The sequence below is a fragment of the Halteromyces radiatus genome (genome assembly GCF_025201355.1).
Source record: "Halteromyces radiatus strain CBS 162.75 chromosome Unknown BX664scaffold_10, whole genome shotgun sequence".
Taxonomy (NCBI): Eukaryota; Fungi; Mucoromycota; class Mucoromycetes; order Mucorales; family Cunninghamellaceae; genus Halteromyces; species Halteromyces radiatus.
The window spans coordinates 381,994-404,918 of record NW_026251696.1 but is presented as its reverse complement, the minus strand read 5'-3'; the positions used below and the strand labels follow the sequence as shown (position 1 = coordinate 404,918).

General features: G+C 35.5%; 8 protein-coding genes across 8 annotated transcripts; 3 read left to right on the top strand and 5 right to left on the bottom strand.

Annotated features, from left to right (window-relative positions):
- Positions 1–25: 25 nt before the first annotated feature.
- Positions 26–644, top strand: BX664DRAFT_342696 (glyoxalase domain-containing protein 5). The gene is made up of 2 exons (XM_051547200.1): positions 26–135; positions 195–644. The coding sequence occupies exons 1-2, from the start codon at positions 50–52 to the stop codon at positions 550–552; spliced, it is 444 nt and encodes a 147-aa protein (XP_051396300.1). The 5' UTR covers positions 26–49; the 3' UTR covers positions 553–644.
- On the top strand, positions 630–2,465 carry BX664DRAFT_342694 (3-carboxy-cis,cis-muconate cyclo-isomerase). Its single transcript, XM_051547199.1, has 5 exons — positions 630–772; positions 913–1,296; positions 1,373–1,695; positions 1,765–1,966; positions 2,020–2,465. The coding sequence occupies exons 1-5, from the start codon at positions 712–714 to the stop codon at positions 2,388–2,390; spliced, it is 1,341 nt and encodes a 446-aa protein (XP_051396299.1). The 5' UTR covers positions 630–711; the 3' UTR covers positions 2,391–2,465.
- A 187-nt stretch (positions 2,466–2,652) lies between these two features.
- On the bottom strand, positions 2,653–4,976 carry BX664DRAFT_38725 (ADP-ribosylglycohydrolase-domain-containing protein). The gene is made up of 4 exons (XM_051549376.1): positions 4,721–4,976; positions 4,459–4,615; positions 4,037–4,235; positions 2,653–3,969 (listed from the first exon to the last, which is right to left on the bottom strand). The coding sequence occupies exons 1-4, from the start codon at positions 4,791–4,793 to the stop codon at positions 3,037–3,039; spliced, it is 1,362 nt and encodes a 453-aa protein (XP_051396298.1). The 5' UTR covers positions 4,794–4,976; the 3' UTR covers positions 2,653–3,036.
- A 343-nt stretch (positions 4,977–5,319) lies between these two features.
- On the bottom strand, positions 5,320–7,315 carry BX664DRAFT_342687 (uncharacterized protein). The gene is made up of 9 exons (XM_051547198.1): positions 7,124–7,315; positions 6,758–7,057; positions 6,589–6,686; positions 6,373–6,526; positions 6,259–6,307; positions 5,883–6,203; positions 5,780–5,805; positions 5,660–5,720; positions 5,320–5,597 (listed from the first exon to the last, which is right to left on the bottom strand). The coding sequence occupies exons 1-9, from the start codon at positions 7,199–7,201 to the stop codon at positions 5,491–5,493; spliced, it is 1,194 nt and encodes a 397-aa protein (XP_051396297.1). The 5' UTR covers positions 7,202–7,315; the 3' UTR covers positions 5,320–5,490.
- A 736-nt stretch (positions 7,316–8,051) lies between these two features.
- BX664DRAFT_303598 (uncharacterized protein) lies at positions 8,052–18,248 on the top strand. The gene is made up of 8 exons (XM_051542488.1): positions 8,052–8,844; positions 8,936–9,637; positions 9,938–10,221; positions 10,324–10,590; positions 10,735–15,683; positions 15,774–16,967; positions 17,037–17,919; positions 18,014–18,248. The coding sequence occupies exons 1-8, from the start codon at positions 8,196–8,198 to the stop codon at positions 18,119–18,121; spliced, it is 9,036 nt and encodes a 3,011-aa protein (XP_051396296.1). The 5' UTR covers positions 8,052–8,195; the 3' UTR covers positions 18,122–18,248.
- A 452-nt stretch (positions 18,249–18,700) lies between these two features.
- Positions 18,701–19,003, bottom strand: BX664DRAFT_353371 (uncharacterized protein; the record flags this gene model as incomplete). The annotated part of the gene is made up of 1 exon (XM_051547702.1): positions 18,701–19,003. One exon carries the CDS (start codon positions 19,001–19,003, stop codon positions 18,701–18,703), a length of 303 nt encoding a protein of 100 aa, XP_051396295.1.
- Positions 19,004–19,423: 420 nt separating this feature from the next.
- BX664DRAFT_38660 (kinase-like protein) lies at positions 19,424–20,779 on the bottom strand. Its single transcript, XM_051549336.1, has 4 exons — positions 20,342–20,779; positions 20,188–20,283; positions 19,887–20,114; positions 19,424–19,817 (listed from the first exon to the last, which is right to left on the bottom strand). Exons 1-4 carry the CDS (start codon positions 20,564–20,566, stop codon positions 19,515–19,517), a joined length of 852 nt encoding a protein of 283 aa, XP_051396294.1. The 5' UTR covers positions 20,567–20,779; the 3' UTR covers positions 19,424–19,514.
- A 904-nt stretch (positions 20,780–21,683) lies between these two features.
- Positions 21,684–22,921, bottom strand: BX664DRAFT_303592 (CRAL-TRIO domain-containing protein). Its single transcript, XM_051542487.1, has 4 exons — positions 22,632–22,921; positions 22,198–22,558; positions 22,099–22,119; positions 21,684–22,026 (listed from the first exon to the last, which is right to left on the bottom strand). The coding sequence occupies exons 1-4, from the start codon at positions 22,908–22,910 to the stop codon at positions 21,755–21,757; spliced, it is 933 nt and encodes a 310-aa protein (XP_051396293.1). The 5' UTR covers positions 22,911–22,921; the 3' UTR covers positions 21,684–21,754.
- Positions 22,922–22,925: the final 4 nt, after the last annotated feature.

Below are 22,925 nucleotides of genomic sequence, written 5' to 3'. Positions count from 1 at the left end.
TTTTGAGTATTTAGCTTGTTTATCTGTTTTTTTTTTTTTTACCTCCACAATGAAACCTATTATAAAAGGAATTGATCATGTTGTCATCAATGTTTCCAATATGGCAAAATCATGTCAATGGTATGAAACTATGTTGTAAGTTATCCTAAATAAATAAAAAAAAGAAATCATGAAATCATATCTTTCTTTCATAGAGGCATGAAAGCACATATCTTTACATCCCCTTCAGACCCCAGTAAGAAAAGATATGCACTTCACTTCGGAGACCAAAAAATCAATCTTCATGAAACTGGTGGTGATAAAGTGATTCCTATAGCTCAACATCCTCAATTAGGGAGTACAGATCTTTGTCTTTGGACAGATCAACCTGTTCAATCCATTCTTGAACATTGGCAACAACATCATCATCAATTCTCAAGCGAAGGACCTTTGGTACTGGAAAATCATCTTTCCGTTGTAAAAAGAACGGGTGCTACAGGCGAATTAACTTCTATCTATATTTATGATCTAGATGGGAATTTGATTGAGGTCGCCAATCGTACAAATGGGTGAAAGTTTCCCCTTTTGTCCCTGCTCTTCTTTCATTCTCAGCTTACTCATGCAATTAGAATAAAGGTAGAATTTTTTTTTTTCTTTCAATCTCTTTTTTCTTTTTTTTTATTATTATTATTTGGGTATCAAACTATATTGTGTGTGTGTTTTTTTTTTCAAATGTCTACTGTCATCGACTCACATATTTTCAAGGATATCTTTGGTACTAGTGCCATGAGAGGTAACATTTAATTTTTAAAACACAAAAGGGGACGTGTTTTTATTCTCACACATATTCTTTTCCTTTACTTATTTCTTCTCTCTCTCTCTCTCTTTTTTTTTTTTTTTAATATTATTATCATTATTCCATTGGGTTTGTAGGTATTTGGTCTGACGAAACAAGAACCAATTATTATCTTGAATGGGAAGTGGCATTGGCCAAAGTACAAAGTGAATTGGGCATCATTCCTGTAGAAGCATATGAAGAAATCAAACGCAAGGCCACCCTGAAGACGATCGATATGGATGAACTCAAGGCAACTACTGAATTGATTGGTTATCCTGTACTCGGTGTTGTGCGTCAATTGGTAGCAAAGTGTGAACGTGGACTTGGAGAATATTGTCATTTTGGAGCTACTACTCAAGATGTTACTGATTCCGCCACTGTGATGCAGATACGGGATGGTTTGAATTGGATTGATCATGAACTAGATCTTCTTATGAATGCCGTGACTCATTTAGCAACAACTTATCGGGATGTACCAAGTAAGCTTCCGAAGAAAAAATTATCCATATATAGAAATAAAAAAAAAAAAACTAACTAAAATATTTGCATTCAAAGTGGTGGCAAGAAGTAATCTTCAACAAGCAGTTCCTATTACATTTGGATTCAAAATGGCTAGATTGTTGGCAACTTTACAAAGACATAAGAAACGATTGGATCAAGTTCGTTCATCTGTACTTGTACTTGAATTCGGTGGAGCAGCTGGTACTCTTGCTTCTTTAGGTACTCAAGGTTTGAAATGTCAAGAATTGCTTGCAAAAGAACTTGGATTAGAACAACCGGAAATTGCCTGGCATACGGAGCGTGATAGAATTGCTGATGTTGGTTGCTTTTTGGCTATGTTATGTGGCACGTTATCCAAAAATGCTACAGATATCAAAGTAAAAAAAAAAAAAAAAAAAAAATATTGTAAAATATTGATTTTATCTTTATTATTATTTTCAATATAGTTGATGATGCAAACAGAAGTGGGTGAAGTATCAGAAAAATATATTCCTCATCGTGGTTCTAGTTCCACCATGCCAAACAAATTCAATCCTATTAGTTGTGTCTATATTCATTCTATGGCATCTACAGTTCGTCAACATTCAGCAGCATTATTGGAAGCCATGGTAGCTGATCATGAACGTAGTACTGGAAATTGGGAAATAGGTAAAAAAAAAAAAAAAAAAATGAGAGATAGTTATTCATCTTTCTTTATTTAGAATGGATTGTTCTTCCGGAAGCATTTATTTTGACATCAGGTGTACTCTCACAAAGCAAATCATTGATGGAAGGTTTGACAGTACACCCTCAAAGAATGACAAGAAATCTCAACATGACCAAGGGATTGATTGTCTCGGAAGCCGTGATGATGGGATTGGCGGATGTGTTGGGTAGACAGACAGCACATGATATTGTTTATGACTTGTGCCGGCAAGCCGTACAAAAGGACTGTATGTTGATTGATTTATTGAAACAAGACGAACGTGTGATCAAGGCAACTGAATTGGCTTGGTTGGAACGATTGTGTGACCCTACCCAGTACGTGGGTCTGTCATGTGATATGGTTGATCGAGTGTTGATGAAATCTTAATTTCAGATTTTTATAGTCTAGTTTAGTTGCTTTTAGTAGAATGAATAATAAAAATCATGTGTTGTCTTCTTTTTATTATTATTATTATTATTATACAAAAAAGTTGTCATTAAAAAGTATTTGTCATGTAAAAAAAGGAGATCATCATGTCTATGTAAGGGTTGGATAATAAGTTATTTTATTTGTATCTGGTTTTTTTGTAATCAAAGGGTGATTATAATAGACTAGATGCTAAAAAAAAAAAAAAAAAAAAAAAAAAAAAGAGTTGTAAGGGGAAAAAGGAAGAATGTAGAAAAAAAAATGTATAGACAAGTATATGTATGAGATAAAAATAAAAAAAAAGGTATTGCAGAGATAAATTGTGTGTGTTATATAACTGTAGATAGGTTAATGAAGATGAAGTAAATAAATAAAGAATAAATAAAAAAAAGATAAAACGAATGGGAAGGGATATAAATAAGTGTCACTACATACAGAAAAGGGAAGGATCCAAGACAAGATTTCCAGAAAACTATTGAAGGAGTTGATACAAAGGAGGGGTGAGGAAAAGTAAAATGACACTATATGCTGTTGAATGACGATAATAATAAGAATAAGAATAATATTGATGTATGGTATCAATGATAAAAATAAAAAAAAAAAAGTTCTAAAGTAAACTACAAAAATCTTCCACCCGATCTTCTAACCATTCCCAGCGTTTGAGACCAACGACCCATTCCGAAGGTAGATTTGAATAACCCAAACGAACACCCAATAAAGCACCAGTTACTGTAGCATTCGTATCCGCTTCCCCACCTTGCATGACCAAATCCATCAAAATCCGCTTGAAAGAATCCGTTTCTTGACCAGCAGGCAGATGACGAGTAAAAGAATAAAGACTAGCATGAAGACACTTGAGTGAACCTTGAATCATAGAGTCCAGCTGTAAAAAGGAAAAATCCAATGGTCCATCTTCAAAGTAAGAACAGGTTTCCACCAGTTGTTGATAATATAATTGAGTTTGAGTAGCATCGGTTTCAGGCGTCATAAACAAAGGATCAGAATTGGGTGCAGTCAGGATCCCTTTGTTGGTTTCAATCACACTTCGAACAATCTTCATAAGTGTTGTATCTGTTTCAAGGTATCCCGGGAAAGACGATGACGTATAACAACTCGAAGAAGGTGAAGAAGGTGGAGGTGTAACGTTGATTTGATGATTCATCACTACTTCATCATCCATCACGCGACGACGTTCTTTTCCATCCGTCATTTTGTGAGTATCCGTTGGTGTAGGAGGTAAAGTCAATGAATCCGTTGTACCGAGTCTATTGTTGTTCTTTTTATTATTATGATTGTTTTCATTATCATCAGTTTCCAAATCTTGACCACGTAGAATTCTTGCCACCAAAGTTGAAATAATCACACATGATATAATACACCTTGGATCAGGATGAGTGATTTTACAACAATCCGTAGTATTTTCAATCACAGTTGTACCGTCCCAAAACTTTGGAATACCAAGTAAAGCAGCTCTAACTAATGCACCACTAGCACCTCGTAAATTATTGGTTGTTTGCCAAACTTCGACTGCTGCCTTGCGCTATTATAATCAATTTAATAAGTAAAAATAATAATAATAATAATAATAATAAAAACTTGTTACTTACAGGATTAATAAGGAATTCAGGATGAGCAATAACAATTTGACTTGTTTTGTTGATACCAATTGGTTTTTTTTGTAATCCTTGTAAACCATGTTGACTATAGTCTTGTAATAATTTTGCATATTCTTTATAGTTAAAAGCATGATTTTGTATAATAGATTGAATAAGTAATAACTGTTGTTCAGAATCACCACCAAAATCACTAAAAGGAAGAAAATAAGTGTAAAAAAAAAAAAAAGAAATGAATGACCTCATTTCAATCCCCACTAAGTTGGATCCCCCAAATTCTTTTGCCCCTGATTGTTAAGAACCCGCTTTTGTTCTTGTGATCGCCCCTTCTTTTTTCGCCATCTTATTTGTTTTGGTTTTACATAAATAAACTTTTAAGCAGTATTTTTTTTTTTACAGAAAACAATATAACTTACTTGTCATCAAAAGAAGAACGATAAGAATCACGTAAAAAAGGAATTCCTTCACTTTCTTCCATACCAAATTGAATAGGACCATCACCATAAGTTTGTGAAATTTGTTGTTTTGTCATTCCTTCAGTAGCTAAACCAAGACTATCACCAATAATGGCACCTATATAAAAGATTATTAGTTATGACCGGAGTAAGAAAAAAAAAAAGTAAAATAAAGAAATTTCTAATATAAAAAAAAATATATAAGATTTTCATTTTTGTTTACCAAAGATCAAGCCCTTGACTCTATCCACAATGATTGACTTTTCATGTTTTGAACATCCAGATGGAATTCTCATTGTTAATATTTGTATTTATAGTCGTCCGTCTTGGAAGAGTGTTTTAAAATGATTTTGATCGCTCTATTTCTCTCTTTCTCTCCTTTTGATAAAAGATGACTAATATATCTTTCTTTTTTTTTTTTAAGAGAATCTAATTTAATTTCACTCTCTTTTCCTTTTTGATAACAATGTAAATAGAATAATAATAAAATGATAGAATAAAAAAAGGTAGAAAAAAAAAAAAGAGAGAAAAAGAAAGAAAAAAAAAAAAGAAAGAGGAGAAAGTAAAAAAAAAAAAAAAAAAAGTGGAGTATGAAAGAGTTTCTTGTACAAGGCTGAATTTTAAGTTGACTAAATATCCCCCATATCATCATGTGGAATGAATGACCCTGAACTCAAAAGGATATACGTCATGACAAAATTGTATAAGTAAACAGATAAAGTAATTTTCTTTTTTTCATGTCAAAATAACCACATTCAAAAAGAATAAAAAGGTTACACCTACTGTCATTTCTATGCAGAAATCATACAAGACAAAACCAAGTTGTAATTCAAACTTTATTATCATCATTTTATTATATAACATCGTCATTATCAAAAAAGTCACCAGGGGTTTACTACAAAAGGAATCATTTGAATAAATACAGAAATAATATATATATATAAACATAAAATGACACGTGTTTCTAATTCTACAATACTACTAAAAAACTAACTATTTTGTTGGGGGCATATCATCATCATCATCATCTATCACCCATGAATTTTCATTCTTATTAGTTTTGAATTTTTCTTGATAGTTTTCATCAAATAATCGTTGTACTAAGAAAAAATAAAATAAAATAAATAGACTATCATATATATATTTTATTTTTGTAACTTACTATGTGGTTTTAATCCCTTGTCAAAATTTCGTACTACCATTGTACCCAATATCATGGTGCCCTACATATTAAAAAAAAAAAGATCAGTACAACCCCGCCATATGCTAATATTTTTTTTACCAGCGATAATAGGATGGCCAAACAAACTAAAATAAGAATAAAAAAGTTAAAAACCGATGGATAAAGGAAAATAAAGAACAATTTTTTTTTTTTTTTTTTTTACCTGCCAAGACCCAAAAGACCCATGAATTCGCACTTTGTTGCAATACAATGATGAAATCAACAATGATTAAACCATGAATAACTAAAAAACCAATCATCACTCCAGGTTGTTCCTTCAAAATACAATGACGAGCCATAAATAAAGCAGGAATTTGAATCAATGTCAATAATAGATGAAGAATATACCAACTTAACGCCGCAGAATCCCGTTCATAATAACCCTCTTGCGTCATGACTACAAACCAAAAGAGGGAGAATACCAAATGGAAAAATGCATCCAACTTGAGAATCAATAAAAATACTTGTGCAATTCGGAATCGTGCTAAATAATATAATAACGTCATTCATCTCTATCATCACAACCTTTTTTTTTTTACCTTGTAACTTGATGTCAGCACCCAATCTTTTATATGTATTCCAGCCAAACTAAAAATAAAATAAATAAAAAAGGTTCATTTTCATGCATTTCACCAATGTATATAAATATTTACCTGTAATAGAAGTCTCCTAGACAGATGGGCAAAAATACAAGTCAATGCTGCCATGATAGATGCCAATGAAATTTCAAGCCGTAAAGCCAACCAGAAATCATCCTTGTTTGTTAGTAAATGTGTTTGATCATCCACAGATGACACTTTATTTCGCCTGTAAAATAATAATAATCACGTTAATCATTCTTTATTGTTCCTTTTTTTTTTTTTTTTTACCAGTTTAAGGTTTCACCCAATTGAATCAATGCAAAGACAACACTAAGAAATTCATTGACTGTATGTGCGATCAATTGTATCACACTTTGCCTTACAATCTATCAAAATTAAATGTGTCAAGTAAATTAATCACTATCATCACCATCATTAACTCTTTTTTTTTTCTTACTGCATCAATACCAAAGTATAACTGAAATAGATGAAATAGGATAAAAAATACATTTTCATCCTTCAGACGTTGCAAAGATACCAGAATATAAATATAAGGATCAATTGAAGTATCACCATGGCCAAAAGCACTATTGAGATCGGGTGCTCCACCTGCTGCAATATCAGAAGAACGTACTGCGGTTGCTGCCTGAGAATTAACAACGGCTATCAAGGATTCCAATATAATACATACAATGGTAGATATAATTGTCAAAATAACATAAAGTTTTGTTTGTGTTGATTCATTTACTCGTATCCACTATAAGATAAAAGAAGAAAGATAAAGTTAAAAAAAATATAGTTTCATTATGATAACGAACTTAACTGTAAGATGAGCTACTCTATATAAAAAATTAGGTATGACTGATTTCCTACTTGAAGAAGTTGATAATTGATCTGACATTTATAAAAGTATGGTTGTTATGATAATTAGAAAAAAAGAGTGAGAGTAAGAAAATGCGTGAAGAAAAAAAAAGAGTAGAAAAGAAATAATAACAACAACGAAAAAGCCTCAAAGGTATGATACAAAAAAAAAGAGAGGGACAAATCTTCCAAAAATGGCATTCCTTTTTTCAATCAATTGTCCGCTCAAGCAGATCAAAAATCATTCTCTCTCTTAAACAGATCATCCATAAAAAGAAGATCGTTCATAAACTATAAAATTTTGTTCAAACAGTTATTTTATTTAAAGTATGTTTCAACCTTATGATGATCTTTATGATACCATTGAAAATTATATTTGTGGTCTTGTGATTGTATCATTGGTTAAAGTTTATTTATTCATTCAATTCTTTTTGAACATATGGGTAACTTTTTTATATATATACATCAGCTGATCAAATAAGCCTAACTAAAAAGTTTTTTTTTTTTTTTTTTTTTTTTTTTGTTACAGCTTGTTTTTTTTTGTCGGGAGTGATTATGCGTCCTTTTGAAAGGCGACCAGTTTCTTCAAATCGTAATGTATATAATACATTATTATTGGTTACTGCTTACAGAATTTTGAGATAACGTCACTGTGCACTTTATAACCTTAAATTCCTTTTTAGCTTGGGCTCTGTCTCTCCCCCCTTTTTTTTTTTTGCCTTGCGCTGTTTTTGGGCAAAGAGAGGTAAAAAAAAAAAAAAAATTTATTCACAAAAAACTTTACACGCCACTTTTATTACTTTGTCTCTCTTTTCTCCCTTCATCACTTTTTTTTTTTTTGATTTTCTGCTTTTTTCTCCTTTTTTTTTTTTTTTTTTGTGTGTTATATACCTTTACCCCCTTTTCCCTTTTATATATATATTATATATATTATACATAGTTTTTTTTTTTTTTTCTACTTTGCACATACAAAGTCATTCATTCATTCTTACACCTCCTTCCTTCCCTTTTGTGTTGTCCCTTCAGAAGAGGTTATGAAACGTTCTTCTTCTGACGATCTTCATATACGTTTACACAAAAAACCTTACTCTTCTACTCATTCCTCTTTGTCTAATACCAAAAGCAATACAACATCTGATATTCAATCTGATACTACTGGTTCACTTATCACTGACAACAAGAATAATAATATGGACGTCATAAAATATGTTCATGAAATGGTACGCCATTTGGATCAAGGAAATATTGACCACTGTCTTAGTCAATCTTTACCTGATACTCTTCAAGATAAAGAAACTATGGATCCCACTCAATTAGAAATGCTTCAGTATATGGATTCTGCTCTCAAGAATATAGCTCATCGTCAATTACAATTGGAAACTGAAAACTTACGTTATAGGATAGGAATGGAACATCAACATTTATTATATAAATCTAATGGACTAGATGACTCAACACCTACACCAACACCTGTTCTTGAAGAAGAAGAAGAACAACGACAACAAGATAGAACAAATCGTAGATATCAATATCCTTCTTCTACAATCACTTTGGATTCTGCAAACGTTACTCCTGAAGAAAATATGCCACCTTCTTTATTGGATTCTTCATTGGTCGATAAAATGCATGCTTTTCAACCAATTCCTCCTTTGCCTACTGTATCACAATCTTCTACTTATTTTGGTACGGATTCTCTATTTACAAAAAAAAAAAAAAAAAAAAAAAAAAGATACTAACTTTTTTATTTGTTTCTCATGGTCTTTTTTTTTTTTAGCTCCTTCATCTACTACTCATTTCTCAACTACTACTTCTGGACTTACTACTTCTTCTTCTTCTGCTACTACTGGTACTAGTACAACTACGACTACTCCACCTTTGCCATTTATTATATCATCAACTGCTTCTGCTTATCCTGTTTCATTCTTATCACCTTCATCAACTACTACATCATCTTCAAATGCCAATACATCAAGTTATTTTACATTGAATGCACCTAGTTTCCCTGCCGCTACCTCTTATACCTCTGCTGATAATATCGTATGTCCTGATTGTGTCCTTCAAGCAGTCAAGGTGGCATCTGCTGTATTTGCCGGTGAACTTGATCAGCGGATCACTTGTACTCATGAACGATGTAATATCAAGGTCACATCCAAGAATGCTCCTATCAACACTCTCAAGAATGCTGTCAACGCTATGGCCGACCATTTACAAAGTATCACTGAAGATGTACTCCATGTGGCTCATCAAACTGCTGTGAAAGGAAAATTAGGGGTTCAAGTACGTTGTGATCGTCCCATGAAAGGTGTTTGGCACAAATTCGTTGTCAATCTCAATAGTATGACCAGAAACCATTTGGAACAAGTACGTGATATAGCCGATGTCTCTACTGCCATTGCTCGTGGTGATCTTAGCAAAGCAATGACTGTACCGGTCAAAGGAGAAACTTTAGTACTCAAGAATACATTCAACACAATGGGTAAGTCATCATGTATAAAGAAATGATCAAGTGCTAGGGTCAGCTTGGTGTGTGTGTGTGTGCCGAATTTTTTTTTTTTTTTTTTAGTTTCCAATATGTTATTTTTTCATTTTATGAAAACTTTTTTTATGGGGCCAAAAAAAAAAAATCATGGTGAAACAAAGACTAGACCAAAAAAAGGATGGGACAATGAAAAAAAAAGGGGGGATCAGATTTAGAGGTGGAACTTGAAATATTATTTTTCTTTTTTTTTTTCTACAGAAACTTATCCTTTTATTTTTTTTATTTATTTATTTATAGTGAATCAATTGAATCTATTTGCGTCTGAAGTTTCACGTGTGGCCCATGAAGTTGGAACAGAAGGAAAATTAGGTGCTCAAGCAAAAGTGGCTGGTGTAGATGGTATATGGAAAGAACTGACAGATAATGTAAATACAATGGCTGCCAATTTGACAAATCAAGTTCGAGATATTGCTCAAGTATCAAAGTCTGTTGCCCGTGGTGATTTAACCAAAAAGGTTACTGTCGAAGTTAAAGGGGAAATGCTGGATTTGAAAAACACTATTAACACCATGGTTGATCAGGTAAAAAAAAAAACATTTCTTTATCATTGTTTTCAACAAGGTTTTTTTTAATATGATCTGACTTTTTTTTTAATTTAACCTATTTTTTTTTTTTCAATCTAGCTGTCTATATTTGCTACAGAAGTCACTCGTGTTTCCTTAGAAGTTGGTACAGATGGTATATTGGGTGGACAGGCTGTTGTCAAAGACGTGGCTGGTACATGGAAAGACCTAACAGACAATGTCAATATGATGACTTACAAGATTACAGGACAAGTACGGGATATTGCTGTTGTAGCCAAGGCTGTTGCTTGTGGTGATCTTACAAAGAAAGTCAAAGCTAATGCCCAAGGAGAAGTTTTGGAATTGAAAAACACTATGAATCAAATGGTAAATTCAAAATAATAATGATAAAGAAATAGTTTCCTTTCACTCATTCCTTTTTTTTTTCTTTCTTTCCCTCTTTTTTTTTTTTAAAAATAATAATAATAATAATAATAATAATAATAATAATAATAATAATAATCATTCTAGGTGGACCAATTGACATTATTTGCAGCAGAAGTACGAAGGGTATCACTTGAAGTCGGTGTAGAAGGGAAACTTGGCGGGCAAGCAAACGTCAAGGATGTGGGTGGGGCATGGAAAGATCTTACCGATAATGTGAATACTATGGCAGCCAATCTAACAACACAAGTACGATCTATTGCTGGAGTGACCAAGGCGGTGGCGATGGGTGATCTATCCAAGAAAATCGATGTAGAAACACGTGGAGAAATCCTGGATTTGAAGAATACAGTGAACGACATGGTGGATCAGTTACGTGTATTTTCAACCGAAGTGACACGCGTAGCAAAAGAAGTCGGCACCGAAGGAAAACTAGGCGGACAGGCCCGTGTACCGAATGTGGATGGCACTTGGAAGGACTTGACTGACAATGTAAACACGATGGCAACCAATCTGACCAATCAAGTACGATCTATTGCTGTTGTTACAAAAGCAGTGGCAAATGGCGATCTCTCCAAAAAAATCATGGTGAATGTCAGTGGTGAAATCTCTGATCTCAAGGATACCGTCAACAACATGGTGGAACAACTTCGAGTATTTGCATCTGAAGTCACTCGTGTGGCTCGCGAAGTAGGAACTGAAGGAAAGCTAGGTGGTGAGGCCAATGTACCGAGTGTCAGTGGTACCTGGAAAGATTTGACAGACAATGTGAACACAATGGCGGCAAATCTGACAACGCAAGTACGATCGATTGCAGTGGTGACCAAAGCAGTGGCAAAGGGTGATCTGTCCAAAAACATTGATGTCGAAGCACGTGGTGAAATTTTGGATCTCAAGAATACTGTCAACAACATGGTGGCTCAACTCAATGTATTTGCTGCTGAAGTCACTCGTGTCGCAAAAGAAGTAGGAACAGAGGGCAAGTTAGGTGGTCAAGCTTTAGTACCGAATGTGGATGGCACTTGGATGGACTTGACGGATAATGTAAATCAAATGGCAGCCAATCTGACTACTCAAGTACGATCCATTGCAGAAGTGACCAAATCTGTAGCTATGGGAGATCTATCAAAAAAAATCGAAGTAGAAACACGTGGTGAAATCCTTGAACTCAAGAATATTGTCAATGATATGGTGGACCAACTACGTATCTTTGCATCTGAGGTGACACGAGTGGCGAAAGAAGTAGGAACAGAAGGCAAACTAGGTGGTCAAGCACTTGTACCGAATGTGGGTGGAACATGGATGGATCTTACCGACAATGTGAACCATATGGCGGCGAATCTTACAACACAAGTACGATCGATTGCTGGTGTGACCAAGGCAGTGGCGATGGGTGATTTGTCAAAGACGATTGATGTGGAAACCCGTGGTGAAATCCTGGAGCTCAAGAATACAGTGAATGACATGGTGGGTCAGCTTCGTATCTTTGCATCTGAAGTCACTCGTGTATCCAAAGAAGTCGGTACTGAAGGCAAACTAGGTGGACAAGCTGTTGTACAAGGCGTTGCTGGTACTTGGCATGAACTTACTGATAATGTGAACATTATGGCAGCAAATCTTACCAATCAAGTACGATCTATTGCTGAAGTTACCAAGGCGGTTGCGAATGGGGATCTTTCCAAAAAGATTGAAGTGGAATCTGGTGGTGAAATCTTGGAACTTAAAAACATTGTCAACAACATGGTGGACCAACTACGTATCTTTGCATCTGAAGTCACACGTGTGTCGAAGGAAGTCGGTACTGAAGGAAAACTGGGTGGTCAGGCGGTCGTACAAGGCGTCGCAGGCACGTGGAACGAACTCACAAACAATGTCAACATCATGGCTGCTAATCTTACAACTCAAGTACGATCGATTGCTGAAGTGACAAAGGCTGTAGCGTTAGGTGATCTATCAAAAAAAATCGATGTAGAAACACGTGGTGAAATCCTTGAACTGAAGAATATTGTCAATGATATGGTCGATCAACTACGTATTTTTGCATCTGAAGTAACTCGTGTATCCAAAGAAGTAGGCACTGAAGGCAAACTTGGTGGTCAAGCTGTTGTCAAGGGTGTCGCTGGTACTTGGTATGAATTGACAGACAATGTAAACATCATGGCAGCAAATCTTACAAATCAAGTGCGATCCATCGCTGAAGTTACCAAGGCAGTAGCGTTAGGTGATCTATCGAAAAAAATTGAAGTAGAATCTGGTGGTGAAATCCTTGAACTCAAAAATATTGTCAACAACATGGTGGATCAACTAAGAATCTTTGCATCTGAAGTGACCCGTGTATCAAAAGAAGTAGGTACAGAAGGCAAACTTGGTGGTCAAGCTGTTGTTCGAGGGGTTGCTGGTACTTGGTATGAGCTCACAAGTAATGTCAACATCATGGCAGCCAATCTTACGAATCAAGTACGATCGATTGCAGAGGTAACCAAGGCAGTAGCATTAGGTGATCTTTCGAAAAAGATTGAAGTAGAATCTGGTGGTGAAATCCTTGAACTCAAAAATATTGTGAATGACATGGTGGATCAACTACGTATTTTTGCATCCGAAGTAACTCGAGTGGCTCGTGAAGTCGGTACTGAAGGAAAACTTGGTGGACAAGCTATGGTGCATGGTGTAGCAGGAACGTGGATGGATTTGACTGACAACGTGAACACAATGGCGGCCAATCTGACAACACAAGTACGATCCATTGCTGAAGTTACCAAAGCGGTTGCTCTGGGTGATCTATCAAAAAAAATCGAAGTAGAATCCGGTGGTGAAATCCTAGATCTCAAAAATACTGTCAACAACATGGTGGGACAACTACGTATCTTTGCGTCTGAAGTCACACGTGTATCCAAGGAAGTAGGTACTGAAGGAAAACTCGGTGGCCAAGCAATGGTCGAAGGTGTGGCTGGTACATGGCTTCATCTCACTGACAATGTCAACATCATGGCTGCAAATCTTACCAATCAAGTACGATCGATTGCTGAAGTGACCAAAGCAGTAGCATTAGGTGATCTTTCGAAAAAAATTGAAGTGGAATCTGGTGGAGAAATCCTTGAACTCAAAAATATTGTCAACAACATGGTGGATCAACTAAGAATCTTTGCATCTGAAGTGACCCGTGTATCAAAAGAAGTAGGTACAGAAGGCAAACTTGGTGGTCAAGCTGTTGTACAAGGTGTCGCTGGTACATGGAATGAACTTACAAGTAATGTCAACATCATGGCGGCCAATTTAACCAGTCAAGTACGATCGATTGCTGAAGTAACCAAGGCAGTAGCATTAGGTGATCTTTCGAAAAAAATTGAAGTAGAATCTGGTGGTGAAATCCTTGAACTCAAAAATATTGTGAATGACATGGTGGATCAACTAAGAATCTTTGCATCTGAAGTAACTCGAGTGGCTCGTGAAGTCGGTACCGAAGGAAAACTTGGTGGACAAGCTATGGTGCATGGTGTAGCTGGTACTTGGATGGATTTGACTGACAATGTGAATACGATGGCAACCAATTTGACAACTCAAGTACGATCGATTGCTGTGGTGACCAAAGCTGTGGCAAAGGGTGATCTATCAAAAAACATTGATGTCGAAGCACGTGGTGAAATTTTGGATCTCAAGAATACTGTCAACAACATGGTGGCTCAACTCAATGTGTTTGCTGCTGAAGTCACTCGTGTCGCAAAAGAAGTAGGAACGGATGGCAAGTTAGGTGGTCAAGCTTTAGTACCGAATGTGGATGGCACTTGGATGGACTTGACGGATAATGTAAATCAAATGGCAGCCAATCTTACTACTCAAGTACGATCCATTGCAGAAGTGACCAAATCTGTAGCTATGGGAGATCTATCAAAAAAAATCGAAGTAGAAACCCGTGGTGAAATCCTTGAACTCAAGAATATTGTCAATGATATGGTGGATCAACTACGTATCTTTGCATCTGAAGTAACTCGTGTATCCAAAGAAGTAGGTACTGAAGGAAAACTTGGTGGTCAAGCCGTTGTCAAGGGTGTCGCTGGTACTTGGTATGAATTGACAGACAATGTAAACATCATGGCAGCCAATCTTACGAATCAAGTACGATCCATTGCAGAAGTCACCAAAGCAGTAGCATTAGGCGATTTATCGAAAAAAATTGAAGTGGAATCTGGTGGAGAAATCCTGGAACTCAAAAATATTGTCAACAACATGGTGGATCAACTACGTATCTTTGCATCTGAAGTCACACGTGTATCAAAAGAAGTAGGTACAGAAGGCAAACTTGGTGGTCAAGCTGTTGTTCGAGGGGTTGCTGGTACGTGGTATGAATTGACAAGCAATGTCAACATCATGGCAGCCAATCTTACGAATCAAGTACGATCGATTGCAGAGGTAACCAAGGCAGTAGCATTAGGTGATCTTTCGAAAAAGATTGAAGTAGAATCTGGTGGTGAAATCCTTGAACTTAAGAATATTGTCAACAACATGGTGGATCAACTACGAATCTTTGCATCTGAAGTGACTCGTGTATCGAAAGAAGTAGGTACAGAAGGCAAACTAGGTGGACAAGCCGTGGTACAAGGTGTAGCTGGTACATGGAACGAACTTACGGACAATGTGAACATCATGGCAGCCAATCTGACTAGTCAAGTGCGATCCATTGCAGAGGTGACAAAAGCGGTAGCAAATGGTGATTTATCAAAGAAGATTCATGTGGAAACACGTGGTGAAATTTTGGACTTGAAGATCACGGTGAACTCGATGGTGGATCAACTACGTATTTTTGCCTCTGAAGTAACTCGAGTGGCTCGTGAAGTCGGTACCGAAGGCAAGCTAGGTGGACAAGCTATGGTACATGGTGTTGCTGGTACTTGGAAGGATTTGACGGACAATGTGAATATGATGGCTGGGAATCTGACGGCACAAGTACGATCAATTGCAGATGTTACAACGGCAGTAGCTCAAGGTGATTTATCAAGGAAAATTGTCGTTGAAGTGCAAGGTGAAATTCTACAACTCAAGTAAGTAGTAAAAAAAAAAAAAAAAAAAAAAGATGGATTATATTTTGTCTCACCTTAACTTTTTTTTTTTTTTTTTTTTTTTTACAATAGGGAAACGGTGAATTCTATGGTAGATCAACTACGTATTTTTGCGTCTGAAGTAACCCGAGTGGCTCGTGAAGTGGGTACTGAAGGAAAACTTGGTGGACAAGCAACAATTGTTGGTGTTGATGGTACTTGGAAAGATTTGACTGATAATGTGAATTTGATGGCAAGCAATTTGACTGATCAATTACGTGCGATTGCAGCAGTGTGTAAAGCTGTTGCTCAAGGTGATCTATCCAAGAAGATCGAAGTGGAAGTACATGGAGAAATTGCTGAACTCAAGAATACAATTAATACCATGGTGGATCAACTTAGTTCGTTTGCTTCCGAAGTGACTAGGGTAGCTCGTGAAGTCGGTACAGAGGGCAAATTAGGTGTACAAGCTCAAGTGATGGATGTCGAAGGTGTATGGCGTGAAATCACCAGTAATGTGAATACCATGGCGTCTAATCTGACAACACAAGTACGTGCATTTGCGCAAATCTCGGCTGCAGCAACAGAAAACGATTTCTCTCGACTGATCACTGTAGAAGCGTCTGGTGAAATGGATTCTTTGAAAACCAAGATCAATCAAATGGTGGGCTCATTGCGTGATGCCATCCAAAAGAACAGGCAAGCTCGTGAAGCCGCTGAACTAGCAAACCGATCCAAGAGTGAATTTTTGGCTAACATGTCCCACGAAATCCGTACTCCCATGAATGGTATTATTGGTATGACCTCCTTGACCTTGGAAACCGAACTTTCTCGTCAACAACGTGAAAATCTGATGATTGTTTCTAGTCTGGCCAACAGTCTTCTGACCATCATTGATGACATTCTTGATATCTCAAAGATTGAAGCTGGACGAATGACAATTGAATCCATTCCCTTCTCCTTACGTTCTGCCATCTTTAGTGTGCTCAAAACCCTGGCTGTCAAGGCAAATCAGAAAAAACTGGATCTTATCTACAACGTCGATCGTGCTATTCCTGATCAATTGATTGGTGATCCTCTTCGTTTACGTCAAGTGATTACGAATTTGATTGGTAACGCTGTCAAATTTACTACTCAAGGTGAAGTTGTACTTCAAACAAGAACTGTGGCCACGGATGGCAATCATGTACGTTTGGAACTCTGTGTCAGCGATACAGGTATTGGTATTCAAGAAGACAAGCTACATGTGATTTTTGATACTTTCTGTCAAGCGGATGGTAGCACAACGTAAGCAAGATTATAATTATAATGATGGTGATGACTGACATCTTTTTTTTTTTTTTTTTTTAATTGTAGTCGTGAATATGGTGGTACTGGTCTTGGTTTATCTATTTCCAAACATTTGGTTCAATTGATGGGAGGCAATCTCTGGGTAGAATCCAATTATGGTCGTGGGTCCCAATTTTACTTTACAATGAATGTCAATCGATTTGATTTGGGCAAGCAAGAAGTGATAGACAAGATGCAACGATTTGCTGGTCGACGCGTGCTTTTCTTGGATAGTATGAATGATCAAACAGGTGTATTGGAACGCATTCAAGAATTAGGACTTCAAACATACCGAGTGACCACCGTCGCTGAAGCCACTGATATAGCTAATGCCAACACAAGTAGAAAACAACCTGCACCGTTCTTTGATATGGTGATATTGGACAAGATGCGTTATGCCAACAAGGTGCGTGAAATCGTGCCATTGAGGTATACTCCCATTGTGTTGATTGCTCCTGAAACACATTTGCTGAACATGAAGCTCTGTATTGATCTTGGTATCACTGGCTACATCAACTCACCTGTCAACTTGGCTGATCTCTCTGATGCGATCCTTCCAGCACTGGAAAGTCATGCCGCCCTTCCTAGTGATGCCTCCAAGACAGTACCTTTGGAAATCCTGCTTGCTGAAGACAATGTGGTCAATCAAAAACTGGCAGTGCGTATATTAGAGAAGTTTGGTCATCATGTCAAGATCGTAGGCAATGGCAAATTGGCCGTGGAAGCGTTTGAAACTCAACCGTTCGATATGATTCTGATGGATGTACAAATGCCTGTCATGGGTGGATTCGAAGCAACTCAAAAGATTCGTGAAATTGAACAATCCTCTGATATGGGTCGAATTCCTATCATTGCTCTTACTGCTCATGCTATGATTGGTGATCGTGATCGTTGTATGCAAGCTGGCATGGTAAATATTATTATTTTTTTTTTTAAAAAAAAAAAAAAAAGAATAGGATAGAGTGTTTGTAAATATTCATTTTTTTTTTTTTTTTTTTTGATAGGATGAATATGTAACAAAACCTTTAAGATTCCCTGAATTGATTGCTGCTATCAAGAAATTTGCTCCTCAATCTGCTCATATGATGATGGAACGACCTAGCAAACCCTAGTTTTATGATACCTTTGTACATTTTTTTTTTTGGTCATCTTTTTTTATCTATGGATTGATTATTATTTTTATTATTATTATTATTTATCTTTTTTTTTTATGTGTATATTTATATATATCATCTTCACTTCTTTTGTTATTTTTTTTTTTTTTTTGTATGTTTATAGTTAGTGGAATAATGTCAATAAAAAAGTCAAAAAAAAAGTGATTTCTTTTTTGTTGATTGCTCAATGTGTTCTTTTCCTCCCCTTTGTCATGTTTATTACTGTCATTTTGTTCATTCATCTATTACTATTTCGTCAAACAATAATTCAATAGTCTTCTGATCATCTCCATAGATTTTTTTTTAAAAAAGATAAGAAGCAACTCAGTCACCTCTCCTCCAATAATGATCATCATTCAATAAAACTACCACCATTTGGATTCCTTTCATCTAATATCACACTAACCTTGTCTTATTACTTTGCCACCTGCACCGAAAAACTTAAAAAAAAAAAGGCTTTCTCAAAACATTTGCATCATCCCATACCTACAAAAGGAAACGTCTATAGAGCGATTTATTTTCAACAAATTTAAGTAACTATGGAAGTAGAGCATGAGCACTATGAGGTATAAAGCCGTAAGATTGTTCATCAACACAACCATCTTCCGGATATATGACGAATCCTTCCGTTCCAGAACAATCATATGAAGTATAAAGAAACCATTCATATTCAGTCCCCCCTGCTACTCGAAGAGAACCTACATTGGTGAGCTTAACACAATCATCGTTTGCTACTTTGATATCAAGTCCTTCTGCACAAAATCCTGCTGTATATGAATATAAATCACATAGTATCCGTGGAACAGAACCTAGAAGTATAACAAGTACAAATTGAATCATGTTTTATATAATAAAAGTCAATTTTTTTTTTTTAAAAAAAAAAAAAAAGAAAAGTGCCCTTTTATATGTAATCTTGCGATAATAGTTATGTATGGCGTTTTGAAACACTTTTTTTGTGATGAACGATGTGCATGAATTTAAACAATATCATTTCAGGTATCAAACTAATTTTTTTATTTAAAGAAGTAGGGTTCTGTTTTTCTTTTATAAGTTATACTAGTTCAATGTGGCTAGCCATGATGACAACCAGAATTTTGATTGATATGATAGTATTCTCCAAGATCAAATCACACACATGTATCTGAAAATTCAAAGATCATCCCGTAAAAGGAGGAACAAATGAAGTTCATTGATAAGTGTATCACTGATATTTATAGTATCTTCATCAAAAAAAAAAAAAAAAAAAAAAAGAAAGAGAAAGAAAAAAAAAGATATTTAGAGATGAATATCAAATCTTGTTTATTGTATAAATAAGACACTATGCAGCAAGTTATTAACAAATGAGATGCAACTAAAGAGAATGTTCGGGATGGAAGAATGGATGTTTAAGAAGGCGTTTGACTGACCACCGGTTTTGAGGATCACGATCGAGACAAGCTTGTAGAAGGGAAATCACGTCTTGTTTGACAGGAACAACCACAGAAGTCCCGGAAGGAGGATCAAAGGACACAGAGGATGGATAATCAATGATAAAAGAGGGATCACAGATATAAAGAGCTTTATGATCGGCATCTACGTTGTGAAATGGTGTTTTCCCATAGATCATTTGGTAAAAGATACAACCCAATGCCCAAACATCACTAAATTGACCGATCTAATAAAAAAAAAGAAGATGATGATGATGATTATTATTATTATTATTATTTTTTATTTCTAAACTTACTTGGATATATTTTCTTCCATCCTTTTCCACAAATAAGAAAGCTTCAGGAGGCATGTAATGAACTGTACCAATGGGACTATCAATCTCCACATAACCTTGAGCATCCACCTTTTTCGAAATACCAAAATCAATCAATTTCAAGGATCCTTCTTTCAAAATAAAATTGGCTGGTTTCAAATCGCGATGTACAACATGTCGATCATGGATTTCATCTACAGCTTCCAACATCTAACAAAAGTAAGTCAAATAAGTTAAGTATCATATATCTTGATTTATACATATATATATATATTTCACTGACCAGTTGTCCATACCAACGCACAAAGTTATAATCCAATGGTTTCGATCGTTGAAGAAACATATAATGAGCAAAATCAATTTCTCCTAATTCCAATACCTGAAGAAACAAAAATATGAATAAATAAATAGGAATAACACTTTTCTCTCTTACTTACAATGTCCAAATGACCAGCAATCCGATTGTTTTCATAATTCTGCAAATAGGGAATATGTAAGCAATTCTTTTGTCGAAGTTTGACCAAAAAGGTGATTTCATTGCGATAATCATGATAGGTTTGTTTGGACAGACGTTTGGTTGTTACATGTTTCAATGCCAGGATTTCCTTGGATTCTTTGTGAAATACTCTATATACTTGACTTGATCCTCCATATCCAATCATGTTCAATATGGTATATGTCTGGCCACTGACAATATGATCACCTACAAGTTCAGGATCTTCCTTTGCTTTGGATGTTGTCCTTGAATCACTTTTTCTATGATGTCGTCGTTTTTCTAATAAAGAAGGCACGCGGTTTTTAGATGGATAATGATCGTAATGAGCAGGTCGTTTATTATTATTATTATTTTTTGAATGGTATTTTTCATGGCGTAAAGGTTGGTTGACGTCCAGCGTCGATAATGGTGTAACTGATTTCTTCCGATCATGAGTAACATCATCCTTGGTTTCATGGGCGCGTATATTTTTACTTCGTGATAAGAGAGACTTGAAATCCACGTCGTCAAAGTGTTGAATATTGATTCCTTGAGTTGTGCGGGTCAATGTGATTGCATTTTCCTAAAAATAAACAAGTAAGTCGATAGTTATTTTATTCTGTATAGGCTACCTTTTCACTAACTTTCTTTTCTCGATCGGTCGGTAAAGGCTGTTGTTCCTTGGATTTATTCATTGCTGTGGACGGTTCAGTGCCAGGTTGTTCTTGTTTTTCCTGATCTTTCCATAGGTCGATATGGACAGAGTCACCGTCGTCATCGTCTGAATCGCAAAGGGCAGTAACAAATGCTTTTGATTCTTGTAATAAAGAAGAGAATCTTTGAACAGCATTGATAGAATGTTTTGGAGATGATTCTGTTTCTATGGTCGCAACATCTTTAGTTGTTGTATATTGCTGAGGAAAAGATCCAGACGGTATCAACTTTTGTTGTTGTCGTTGTTGTAAGGGTGCTGCTAGGGAAAGTACATCATTAGACCGAAAGCCAGCATCACCATCATTGTTTGATAACATAAATAATATATATAAAGGTATATACAGTAGTAGAATAAGGAATCAAACAGATTAAAAAAAAAAAAGACAGAGAGAGAGAGAGGGTAATAATGCTTGAAGAAAAAAAATGAAAGAAGAAGAAAAAAAAAGAGGGCAAAAAGAGAGGGGCAAAAAAAAAAAAAACCAAAGTTTAAAGTCCGTAACAAGATTCAAGCGTTAAGTTACGAGAAGCGTGTTCATGGAAAGTTCAAAAAGATACATTAATCACATTTATATATATATATATATATATATAAACTTTTATTGAAGAAGAATACTGTCTATTTTTCAAATGGTATCCAAGTGTATATATATCATCTAAATCATCAATAATCTATGACTTTATGAGGATTTCCAGTCAATGCCAATAGACGCGTCCAATAAATATCAATATCAAACTTGAAGTTTAAGTCACCATAAAATTCAGTTTCAATTTGATCTTCAGGTATATAATCAGGCAAATAGGCCAATTCTGATGTGTCTCGTTTACCATCTCCTTTTTCATCTTTTTTCTCCACAACAAACTTGATTTTACTTCTTGTCACAGGATCAATAAAAGGTGAGATCAGTTTGAATGAAGTCAAAAAGAACCATGGTGCTACAATCATCATCATCATAATAAAATAAAAATATGAGTCTTCAATATTCATCCACATCATAAACTACTTACATTTAACAATGAAAGCATAACCTACAAGTAAAAAAAAAAAAAAAAAAAAAAAAAGGAGAATGAGTTTTAAAGACAATAGAAAAGGGGGTTGTTTCTTACCTAATCTTTCAGGATAATGGTTACTCAAGATTTCCAAAAACTTTTTTGATGTAGAGAGACTTGGATGATGAGCAGCCAAAGCACCTTTGAAGTCAATGATGATATCAATTGTTTCCACTCCTTTTGGCATCAAACGAATCCCGCGTTCCAAACAAAACACAATATGCTTAATTTGACGTTCATTGTCTTTGGAATTTTGATGTCGAGGACGCATTACCCATACAGGTCGACCAGCATGATCAAAACAATTCCAATACATTTTCCCCGTTTCTGCTTCAGGTTTTATATAATTAGGATCCAATAAATCAGGTTTGAAATCACGTCGCCAATGAATGGTATTTTCCAACATCGTTTTCGCTGCCTATAAAAAGATCATAGTTTGTTCATGTCCCATTGCCTAATATAGAACTTCCTGACACTTTTTTTTTATATACCTCATAATCCCATTTTCTTGCACGCATATATCTATGAAGAGTAGCATCAGTCAAAAAACCTTTTTCATTTGGATAATAGTCGTCAGTTTCTGGTAATAAGATGGTATTGATATATTCCCTTAATTGAGTGAGTTTTTGTTGTTGAGTATCGTCCAAAGGAGATGGTATGATTGGTTTATAATCCTTTTGAACGACAAGAACAGGTTCAGACACTGGTTCTTTTTCATTGACAGATGGAGTAGCTGAAGCCTTTTGTTTTCCAGATCTAAAGAAATCCATGTTGGTATAGAAAGA

What these genes read in the sequence shown, in the direction of transcription:
- BX664DRAFT_38725 (XM_051549376.1), bottom strand. Translation starts at nt 4,793, where the DNA reads ATGAGAATTCCATCTGGATGTTCAAAACATGAAAAGTCAATCATTGTG. An exon ending in AGTCAAGGGCTTGATCTTTG is followed by an intron (nt 4,616 to 4,720) that starts GTAAACAAAAAT and finishes TCTTTTATATAG; the next exon opens with GTGCCATTATTGGTGATAGT. An exon ending in CGTTCTTCTTTTGATGACAA is followed by an intron (nt 4,236 to 4,458) that starts GTAAGTTATATT and finishes TCTTCCTTTTAG; the next exon opens with TGATTTTGGTGGTGATTCTG.
- BX664DRAFT_342696 (XM_051547200.1), top strand. Translation starts at nt 50, where the DNA reads ATGAAACCTATTATAAAAGGAATTGATCATGTTGTCATCAATGTTTCC. An exon ending in CAATGGTATGAAACTATGTT is followed by an intron (nt 136 to 194) that starts GTAAGTTATCCT and finishes TTTCTTTCATAG; the next exon opens with AGGCATGAAAGCACATATCT.
- BX664DRAFT_342687 (XM_051547198.1), bottom strand. Translation starts at nt 7,201, where the DNA reads ATGTCAGATCAATTATCAACTTCTTCAAGTAGGAAATCAGTCATACCT. An exon ending in TATACTTTGGTATTGATGCA is followed by an intron (nt 6,687 to 6,757) that starts GTAAGAAAAAAA and finishes TAATTTTGATAG; the next exon opens with ATTGTAAGGCAAAGTGTGAT. An exon ending in TGGCCATCCTATTATCGCTG is followed by an intron (nt 5,721 to 5,779) that starts GTAAAAAAAATA and finishes TTTAATATGTAG; the next exon opens with GGCACCATGATATTGGGTAC.
- BX664DRAFT_342694 (XM_051547199.1), top strand. Translation starts at nt 712, where the DNA reads ATGTCTACTGTCATCGACTCACATATTTTCAAGGATATCTTTGGTACT. An exon ending in TGGTACTAGTGCCATGAGAG is followed by an intron (nt 773 to 912) that starts GTAACATTTAAT and finishes TTGGGTTTGTAG; the next exon opens with GTATTTGGTCTGACGAAACA. An exon ending in AAAATGCTACAGATATCAAA is followed by an intron (nt 1,696 to 1,764) that starts GTAAAAAAAAAA and finishes TTTTCAATATAG; the next exon opens with TTGATGATGCAAACAGAAGT.
- BX664DRAFT_303592 (XM_051542487.1), bottom strand. Translation starts at nt 22,910, where the DNA reads ATGGATTTCTTTAGATCTGGAAAACAAAAGGCTTCAGCTACTCCATCT. An exon ending in CCATTATCCTGAAAGATTAG is followed by an intron (nt 22,120 to 22,197) that starts GTAAGAAACAAC and finishes TTTTACTTGTAG; the next exon opens with GTTATGCTTTCATTGTTAAA. An exon ending in TTATGCTTTCATTGTTAAAT is followed by an intron (nt 22,027 to 22,098) that starts GTAAGTAGTTTA and finishes TGATGATTGTAG; the next exon opens with CACCATGGTTCTTTTTGACT.
- BX664DRAFT_303598 (XM_051542488.1), top strand. Translation starts at nt 8,196, where the DNA reads ATGAAACGTTCTTCTTCTGACGATCTTCATATACGTTTACACAAAAAA. An exon ending in TTAACACCATGGTTGATCAG is followed by an intron (nt 10,222 to 10,323) that starts GTAAAAAAAAAA and finishes TTTTCAATCTAG; the next exon opens with CTGTCTATATTTGCTACAGA. An exon ending in AAAACACTATGAATCAAATG is followed by an intron (nt 10,591 to 10,734) that starts GTAAATTCAAAA and finishes TAATCATTCTAG; the next exon opens with GTGGACCAATTGACATTATT.
- BX664DRAFT_38660 (XM_051549336.1), bottom strand. Translation starts at nt 20,566, where the DNA reads ATGATTGGATATGGAGGATCAAGTCAAGTATATAGAGTATTTCACAAA. An exon ending in TTGCTGGTCATTTGGACATT is followed by an intron (nt 20,284 to 20,341) that starts GTAAGTAAGAGA and finishes TTGTTTCTTCAG; the next exon opens with GTATTGGAATTAGGAGAAAT. An exon ending in TGCGTTGGTATGGACAACTG is followed by an intron (nt 20,115 to 20,187) that starts GTCAGTGAAATA and finishes TACTTTTGTTAG; the next exon opens with ATGTTGGAAGCTGTAGATGA.